The sequence below is a fragment of the Papaver somniferum genome, chromosome 2 (genome assembly GCF_003573695.1).
Source record: "Papaver somniferum cultivar HN1 chromosome 2, ASM357369v1, whole genome shotgun sequence".
Taxonomy (NCBI): Eukaryota; Viridiplantae; Streptophyta; class Magnoliopsida; order Ranunculales; family Papaveraceae; genus Papaver; species Papaver somniferum.
Genome location: NC_039359.1, coordinates 29,424,580 through 29,434,582, shown reverse-complemented (window position 1 = coordinate 29,434,582; position 10,003 = coordinate 29,424,580). Strand labels below are relative to the sequence as shown.

At 33.8% G+C, this 10,003-nt stretch overlaps 1 protein-coding gene across 1 annotated transcript; it reads right to left on the bottom strand.

The window, feature by feature from the left end:
• Positions 1–1,052: 1,052 nt before the first annotated feature.
• Positions 1,053–3,784, bottom strand: LOC113347238 (auxin-responsive protein IAA16). The gene is made up of 5 exons (XM_026590850.1): positions 3,155–3,784; positions 2,149–2,369; positions 1,916–2,051; positions 1,736–1,797; positions 1,053–1,538 (listed from the first exon to the last, which is right to left on the bottom strand). The coding sequence occupies exons 1-5, from the start codon at positions 3,511–3,513 to the stop codon at positions 1,501–1,503; spliced, it is 816 nt and encodes a 271-aa protein (XP_026446635.1). The 5' UTR covers positions 3,514–3,784; the 3' UTR covers positions 1,053–1,500.
• Between the last annotated feature and the right edge of the window lie 6,219 nt (positions 3,785–10,003).

Below are 10,003 nucleotides of genomic sequence, written 5' to 3'. Positions count from 1 at the left end.
TACCTCTACAATGGCATCATTTGATTCAATTGAAGATTTGGAAATCACCAAAGCTTGGTACGTAGAAACTCGAGTTAAAAAGCAGTCCTCCGTAAAGGTGGATGTTGTAACCTTTTGGGCTAGGGTATACAACAAATATAGGCAAGAGTTTTGGAATCCTAATGGAAGAAGTGTTCAAAAAATTCATGATAGGCACCTAGTCATCGAAAATGTGAATCTTGCTTATTTAGCTATCCAAAAACCGATTTTCAACTCTACCCACTTTAACTTGGTTGAACAATTTGTAAGTATTTTTGTGGTTTATTTTACGTGATCCATGTTGTTTGATCTTCCTACTAAACACCACTAACAAATTAAGTTTGTGTTTTGTTTTTGTAGCATGAAGTCGTCAAAGCGCGCTACTTGGAGGAAAAGGGGGAAGCATTCACATTCGATGCAAGCTATCAATTCATGGTATCCAAAATCTCAGAGTATGCCCTACAGATGATGGAGGGTGTATCACCGTCTGATTCCTCGGACGAAGATTGATGGCTTTAGAAGTTTTTGTGTAGGTTTTGTAGGTAGATCTCTACGTAAACCCTCACGAGACTATAACTCTTCCACTAGGGTCTCCTAGGGGTTTAAAGGCTTGATGCATGTGCTAAATGTATCCTACAATAATGAAATGAATTAAAAAAAAAATTCTTATGAAAGACAACAATCAGTTTATATATGTCAAGGAAAACCTCAATTACCATAATCGGATTATACATATGCCAACTTCAACCGATTGTTTAAGTCCTCTGTTAATTTTGGAACATCAACCCAGAATCGGTTTATAAGTGCATTAACGTAAACCGATTCTGGGTACTGATTACGAAAAAAAATCAAAAAATTTAAGTTATTTTGATGTTTTGAAGAACTCTTTAACATTAGTTGATCTCACATCTAAAACATAATTAACATCTAATATGATTAATTAATGTTAATTAAACAAGAATAAATTAGGTGCTTAAATAATTAATGGATAAGGGGTGGCATGAAAGTTATTTCTAATAACCTTTTTTATCATCCATTAGTAGGGCCAAATTAAGTGTAGTAGGCCCTTATTTAGCCAAGTAAACAAATGATCATACTACAAAGTACAAATTAATGAATTTTTACATGCAAATAAAAAGCTACCCCACTGCAAATAAAAACGAATTACGGTAACGGATTAATAAAAAAACATTAATAGTAGAAAGAAAACAGGCTTATAAATACAGCCAGGTCTTAGAATAGAACCCATACGCACACAGTAAAACGAGCAGTTTTCTTTTTCTTTTCCTTCGATTTTGAATCTTTGATACCAATACCCCCTTAGCAACCCAATTTAAATAAAGTACAGACAAATTCAGAGACACCCCAGACAAAATTCAGTCTACAGCACCATTTGTTGTCGTTTGTTTTCGCTTTCGAAGAAACCGGGAGCTCAATGAACAGGTCATTATCCAGATTGAATGATAGAAAGAGATTTAGTATTCAGCTTCTGTTCCTGCATTTCTCCACCGCTCTTGGTGCTGAAATTCATGTATATATGCAGAGAATGATTAATTAATATTATACAGTAATGATTAATGAACGATTAACTAAGTCATTATTTTGTTCTAAAATTACAGACACAGGGCATATTCTACCAATAATCAACCTGCTAAGCTTTTAACCAGAATATTGTAATTTTAACAAAAATATTTAAGGTTCTGGATTAGTAACAAACCAAGGCCAATTGCCTCTGATGCTTTCATGATCCGTAAGCGTTTGCAGGAGTCGACAAACATCCTGATAATACAAAATTAACTATTATGTGATCAGCAGAAAATATTTACTAATACGTAGTAAGTTAACTTTGCATGTCATATGATCAATTTCATTTTTGCTCGCAAGAAAAACTAGGTACCTCCATGGTACATCGCCTACGAGCATCCAGTCACCATCTTTGTCTTCATAAGTCGGGACGTACTCGGACCCATTTAAAAGATCCATCAATTTACTCTCGTTCATAAAATCTTTCATCCCTTGAGTTTCACAGTTACCTTCATTCATAAACAAAGAACAAATACATTTAGCCCAATTGGATTAATGCGTAATTTCAAGCAATTAATTAGAATTGCATTACTAAATGTTGTTTACCTATTGTGAAAGAACTGAACATTTTCCCCAAGGCTTGAGAAAGTTCTTGGTAACTTTTGTACAACTTCAAATCAACCTTCCGAAGGTAAGGTGCACCGTCCATGCTAACTTTAACGAAGGCAACGTTGTTGCTGTTGCTGACCACTTCTGTATTGCTCTTGTGTACAGACAGAACATTCTTGCGATATGATCGAACAGGCGGCCAACCTACAACTTGTGCCCTGAAATTCCCATGCATATTTCTCTGGTTAGCTCCAATTTCAGTTTTTGCCAGTACCGATAATTAAGTGAATTTGTTTTAGTCCGAACAACTAAATTGCAAGGTGGAATCAATAATTGGAATGGATTTTAAATTCTAAAATCAGGAATTACATAACGAGACAGGAAGAAATTTCACTTAAAAACAAAACGAAACATTTATGATTATAACATGGGTTATGGGTAAGACATAAGTGATCAGATTTAAGAATGTCAGGATCGGTGGTGTGAGAATTCTACTGTATAATGCATCGGAACTTGGAAACCGAAAGTATTTTAAACGAAAGAGATGATGAATTTCAAAGTAGTAGTTACTGAATTTGTCAGGATAAACATTCAATATTCATTAAAGTTCTTCCATCCTTCTCATCCGAAAAATAAAAAAATACTTAGACCATGAGCCAAATTAAAGTGAAAAAGAAACAAGCATAGATCTGTTGCGACTGTTTGGCGAAAAACACCAAACTAGCTCTTCAATTTACAGCTTAGTTGCCAGGTTAATCATAAATTTATCTGCTTAAACTACGTATTTTCTAGATTTTTTTTGGGTTTTTTTTCTTTTTTTACAATCGTCTAATTATACTCTGCTTGATGCAGAGACATTGTTGAGTTTTTGTCCGAACAGTACCATATGTACAGGAAACATGCATGCAAATTACTTCGTGAAAATAACCAAAATGTTTTAAGAAATTCAGTAGATAAAAGAAAAACAAGTAAAAATTGGCAAAGGAAGATGTAAGAGATTTACTTGGGAGCGGACGGCTTGGCGTGGTGATCGTCGTTAGAACAACTAGTAACACTAGTTTTATCCTTAATACTTTTATTCTCGGACACTAACGAACTCTTAGTGACCTTCTCATTATTATTCTGATGATGATCCATTAATACTAATTCCGACGATTCTTTTATCGAAGCAGACAATGAAGTCTCAAGATTAAGCTTTAAATCAATTGTCTCTGAAAATCCTCTTTTTCCTGAAGAGTTCTTCCCATTCTCAACTTCACTATTATTTCCACTACTAGTACCACCACCAGGTAATCCTAAACGTAATTCTGTTTCTTCGAAATTTATCAAATTGAGCTCTTTCCGTTGGGCACCTCCGATCATTTTAGTTGGTTTTGGACCAACTTGGCCCTTCTCTAGACTTTATTAATTTGTCTCAAGAAAAACCTTTTTTTTCTTCTTCTGTACTCCTCTATGTGTTTCAAAGGGTTTAGAATCTCATATATTATTGTTTCTTCCGCTTTGGTTCTGAAAAAAGCCTTTCTTGGATGAACAAAAGATTGGATTAAGAGAAAGCTACGAAGAAAAAGAGAGAGAGAGTTGCGGATGAATATTGATATATGAATATTCAGAGGAGTAATAGGGTTTTACGTAATTATTTTTCTTAGTTCACAATTTTTGATTTGTTTCCGGAATGGCACTTTATGGGTGTTTCTTAACGGATGGGATGGTGACACGTGGAAGTGAATGATTAGCTGGATTTCTCGCTGACTTGCTAAATGAAATGTACGATTTTTAGTAGACAGCCAAAGAGCATAAATCCATGACACATGGTGCCATTCCAGAGGGTGAATATTTTTATTTTTCATGACACATGAGGTTTTAGATCCCCAATTAACTAAATCCATCTCCAATCGTTGGATCCTAAAAATTAGGAGGGATGTGAAAATAAATATGAAGGTGTTCAAGAAAGTCTTATTTACATCTTCACTTGCACCTCCACGTCATATTATCATTTATTTTATTTTATTTGAAATTAGTTAAAGTAAAAACAAACGGTTAAGATTTATCATACAAAATATTCTAAGGATTATACCTTTCACTATTGGAGATAGTTTTTTAACCATGGGGTCTTATATTTACTGTATGTATAAAATCTCCTAAATAAAGGTCTTAATTAGACTTCCACGTAGGATTTTTTACACCCACTGTTGGAGATGCTCTAAGAGTGTATATCTATTTTTTTTTTCCCCGAAAATTAATTACAATTTAAACTCTGTTATGGTACACAATTTTTTCTTCTGTTTACAGAACCTTTCTTTAATGGTAGTTTGAGGTTACAATGAGTTTAAGATCGAAAACAAGAAAATTCCGGAGAGAGAAAAGGAAAGATTATCGGAGAGAAACAAATGCAAGTACGAATAAGATCCGATTACGTCAGAAGAAGAATGGTCCATTTTGATTGTTTTTCTTTCTTTAGAAAGATGTGCTCGCAAAATAGAATTGATTTGCTCAGGTCTCTTCAAATTAGGATAAAGATTTCGTCATTAAAAAACTACCAATGAAGACTTCATCGCAGGATAAATTGATGATGAAGATTTCATCGCCGAAGACAACACGGATGAAGATTTCGTCGTTGGACGAGATTATTCATATTGATCTTAGAGCCCAAAGTAATAACCAAGACCCGCTATTAAAACGTAGATAAACCTTCAAAGATAAGATAAAATTAATGGTGTGGATAATTAGAAAACATTATAGAAACTAAATTGAAGTAAATGACTAAACTAGAAAGTGAAAAAAAAGTGGGAACAAAAAACTGCACAGAGCTAGCCCAAAATGGACTAGATCTGAACAGGTGAAGAGTTGCTAGTGGTATTTTTGTTGGGGAAAGAATGGAAGAAAGGAGAGAGAGAAAAATCTCGTTACACGATTCGTACCAATGCATTTAACACCAAGTTTATAGTTACAATCTGGATTGTGAAGAAAAATCTCGTCCACTCCGATAGTCCGATTCAAAAGTTACCCAATAATTTTTTTTCGTTTTTTTTTCAATGAACAATCAGATCACATTTCATTCAATCCAAGAAGGTGATTACATAGATCCAATGTGACTCTCTCCTCTCTCTCACTCCTTCTTCTACAATACCATCATCAACAACCAATGGACCAGATCTGAGCAGATTTCTTCACTATTTCTTGTCTTCTAGGTTTGTTAGTAGTTTTAGCTTAATTGTTATTAAGTTTTATACTTATCTACAATATTATGGTGGTTTTATCTACTCTTTTGAGGTTTATCTTAGCTTTAATAACGATTCTTGGTTATTGAGTTGGGTTTTAAGATCAATAGTGAAATCTTCATATTTATTGTCTCCAGTGACGAAATCTTCATCATCAACTTATCCGGCGACGAAATCTTCATCATCAACTTATCCGGCGACGAAATCTTCATCGGTGATTTCTTTGACAATTGAAGCTTCATCACTAGCTACAAGAGATTTGAGCAAATCACTCATATTTTGGGAGCACATCTTTTTAAAGAAGAAAACAAACTAAATGGTTGGAATTCAATTCCGAGAAGGACCATTCTTTCTCCGATTTAATCGGATCTTACTCATACTTGTATTTGTTTTGCTCCGGTAATCCTTCTCTTCTCTTATCGAATTTCTCGGTATTGTACCTTTACGATATGTTCTTGTTACTTTGCATTCTCTTATTTTTGATCTTAAACTCATTGTAACCTCCAATTTCCATTAATGAAAATATTCCTTATTTATCGGAAAAAAAAAGGTGATTACATGATTGTTTACAAGAAAAAGAACATCAAGATACAAAAAAAAAAAAAAAAAAAAAAAAAAAAAACCAAAACCAAATACAAATAAAGATACCAATTACATGTAACCACGAAGAGCAAGAGAAAAATTCCGCAAAGGCACCCAATTTTTGTTGAAGAAGTACATACAAAATATGGTATAATCCAGAATCAATTCCGACCATTTTGAATGTTTGTCTTCTTTAATAAGAGATACTCCAAAAAGAAACCCGGATGCCCAAAATCCCTTTTGTTAAAGATGACCTCAAATCGATGTCTTGTTGAATCGTCGATATTCTTGAATCCAGAATAAAAAGCAATGAAACAACCAACAAAGATTGAAGAAATCACCATTAAAGTGAAGAAATAATTGCCAAAATAGAAGATAAAGTCACCAAAATATTGAAGAAATATTTGAAAAGATGCTAAAAAAAAAGACATCTTATTCAATAGAAAAATCTACTAAAACTAAAGATAAGCAATAATCCTTGCACATATTTGGTACAAAAAAACCAAGTCTAAGCAAAATGACGGCGACAACTATTAAGGTTTCAAATAAAGTTTTTTTTAGAAAGAAAAGTTGAAAGTAACCTAATATGTTAAATAGCCCGATTTAGATGGCTAATTTATCCAAACTGTTTAACAATTTTGTAAATCGCAAAAACGTTTGGATCAATGGATCCAAACATTACTCAAGGTTTTAGCTATATATAGGAACATAGGTAATAATGGTTAAGTAGTCTGGTTTGGATAAATTAGATACCTAATTTATACAAACTGACTAATAAATCTGCAGAATGAAGAAACGCTAGGATCACAAGAGACAAAACCCGTTCTCATGATTTATTTTCTTCAGCACTATACTAACACATGTAAAAATTGTCAACATATTTAATTTCATTGGATAGGGTGGAATCAGTCGATATATTCATCGGAATCGGTGTCTTGTAGCTATTGTTATTGTTTGGTGTCTTATATGTTGTGATGTCTGTAAGTGTCTTGGACTTGGACTGCTTTTGGTATCTTTAATGAAGTTGTGGTTGATATTTATTAGTTATTATTTTTTGTGTTCAGTTGAAAAGAACCTTACCATTAATCTTGATGAACTTCATCGTAATATAGGCAAGATGAAAATTCAGAATAGAACAATAAAAAAAGTCCTAAACAAATATAACACAGGAAGACAAAAGACTTAAAACTAGGAAAAAATCAAAACAAAGAACAAATTGTACCAAAAACTATTGACAAATAAAGTGAAGAAAATTAAGAGAATAATGATTTGTTCATGCACAAATCTGCTCCAAAAGAGGCACTATGAACAAAAGAAGCCTCAAGTGTCTAGGATTTTCGTTGAACACTTCGATTGCTTTCCCATCCCTTTTTCTTTACCACACAATAAGACATGCTAAAAAACTGTAGGAACAATACGTTATGACATAGCATGGTACGCGAGTTTCGCATATCGTGTTGTGCCAAGCTAATTAGTACATCGACATAGGCATCTTGAAGCGTTATAAGGGCGAGCAATCATGACTACACGCCAAAAATGTACAAAGCCTCGTGCATATTTCATGTATAGTTCTCAAAAATATCTTTATCGTATCTGATTGTTAACCATTTTGTTATTGTTATGTGGACTGATTTTCATACATACATATGAAGGATTTATTGACATAACTATTTTTTCATTATATCCAATTTTGACACTTAGGAAAACATATTTCACAGCAGTATTCTTTTTGCAGCCAATTGTTTAACCATTTTATACAAGAGTGATATGTATACGCAAAAAATTTATTAACTTAACCAAATTTGTTAAAATTATCTTAAAATTTATTAAATTAATTATTATATAGGACAATCTTATATGGACACTATCTTACAAGATTTGCAAGAATTTTTCTTTAGAGTCCAAACGACAATAAATTTGAAGCCGATACTTTGGTGATACATTCCTCCTATTAAACTCTAGACCCCTATAAAAACTGAGTACAATTCGAGATACCAAACCTCGTCATGTACCAGTTTTAATTCCGAACGTTAATTTTCACCGGTTAATTTTCAAAGTGGTAGTTTCTCATAGTGTAGATAGTGGTGTTATATGTCTCGGATTATACTCGTTTTTTGTAGGACTGTCGAGTTTTATAAGAAGAACGTATCATCCAAATATTGGCTTCAAATATGTTATCGTTTGGACTCTAAAAGAAATTGGATCAAATCTTGTAAGATAGTATTTATACTCCCTCCGTCCTACTTTACTTGCCTAAATTGGATTTTACAAAAACTTGAAAGAAATTCAAATTACTTTCACATACACCATCAATCTTCCAAATTACTTGTTTCATATACAAATTTTGACATCCTAGTTTTTGTTTCATTTTTTATAATTAGAAAATTTTAGTGGGAAATATAGAAATTTTTTGGTACAAATTTACTAAAAAAAACTCAATTTTGGCAAGTAAACTAGGACAGGGGAGTATAAAATTGTCCATAAATCATCCTTCGTTATATAATCATCTAAATATTTGTCTTATGAGTCATAAAATTTATATATCTGTATGCCATACCATGGATATCCATGTGCGTTATACTATGTTATGTGAAGTTTTTTGAAAGAAAAGTTTTGGAAAGAAAAATATAGCAAGACACCACGGTACACGATTTTTTTTTATTATCCTGGACTAGTGGTCCCTAAACTACATCCAAACTTCTTAATTGAGGATGGATTTTGATAATTATAGGGTTCGAATGCCTGCCTCCGTAATGGGAGGGAGTATACCAACCATCAGACCACTTGATGGTTGGCTACGGCACACGACTTAATTTTTTTTTTGCACTGCCAAACACGGCAAACAACTCGGTCCTTATCTATGTCGTGTCAGGCTGTGCCGGCTCACTTTATACCCCGAGGAGAGTGGTATCATTGCAAATGTTGTACGCCATCCATTATTTGTTCCACCAAGTAAAAATTTATGCGACCACATACACTTTCGAAATCTCATCATCACGAATTGATTCCATCCCAAACAAACAACCAGATTGCAAATCATACTTGAGACTTTATTTGATGAACTTTGTGGGCAACAATTTCCGGACCAGTATATCAGGAAACATGTCGCACAAACAAAAAAGGGTGGGACCTTTTTGAGTAGGCATTTTGACTAATAAAATAAACAATTGCATAATTGATATATAAACATGTATAAATATTTGGGCAAAGTAGATCAAGAGGAATATCTTTCATCATCAATGGAAGCAGAAGAAACTGTATAAGATATGAACATGCTTTGTCAGTGCTTTACAGAATCACATTTTATATGTTTGTGATTATGTTAAAGATACTAATACAACTAAGGATCCAATAATTTGGGCGAAATAGAATCAAGAGAATGTAAGTGCGGTTTTCTGTTTATAAGATACAGTTTTCATGCTTTTGCATGTTTATTAGTGTTTGTGGGTGAAAACGGTTTATGATGATTTTGGTGAATTCGTGTGTGTGAATGAGAAACGAGTCTAAATCTTAAACAATGTACTGCACGGGAGTACTTTTGATTCGAGAGATCAATCTGTACAAATCTGGCCTAAACCAAGAAATGGCGGTTCCAAACTTGCTTCGGTCACAAAGTGAAGGAGAAGGGTTGGTCTTAGGGAGGGAAGCGAAGAAAGTGCCGAGACCAGAATCGTCGCTCTGGAAGTGTGGGTGTTTTGTGACTTGCATCAGAAAATTGGATTGCCTAGCTGAATGAAAAGCTATCAGGTGATTTCTGGATGTTGTATTGTTCTCCTGAGCAAAAACTTGTTTTTGGTGGAAATAGGTGAGACCTATTTGTACAAGTCGCAACAAAACGTACCCTGGTCTCGTAGGAAGTGGAAACGATTGAGCGGTGGAAGAAGGGAGTAACGAATAACGCCTGGAATTGATGTTTCCATAATGAAGGATATGTTTCACCATTACTTCTTGCCATTACTAACCGCCACGCTTTATGACACTTTCTTGTAACGGACGTATTGCACGCCGCACGCTGTAAACCGCCAGACCAATACCCTGATGAGTATCCCCCA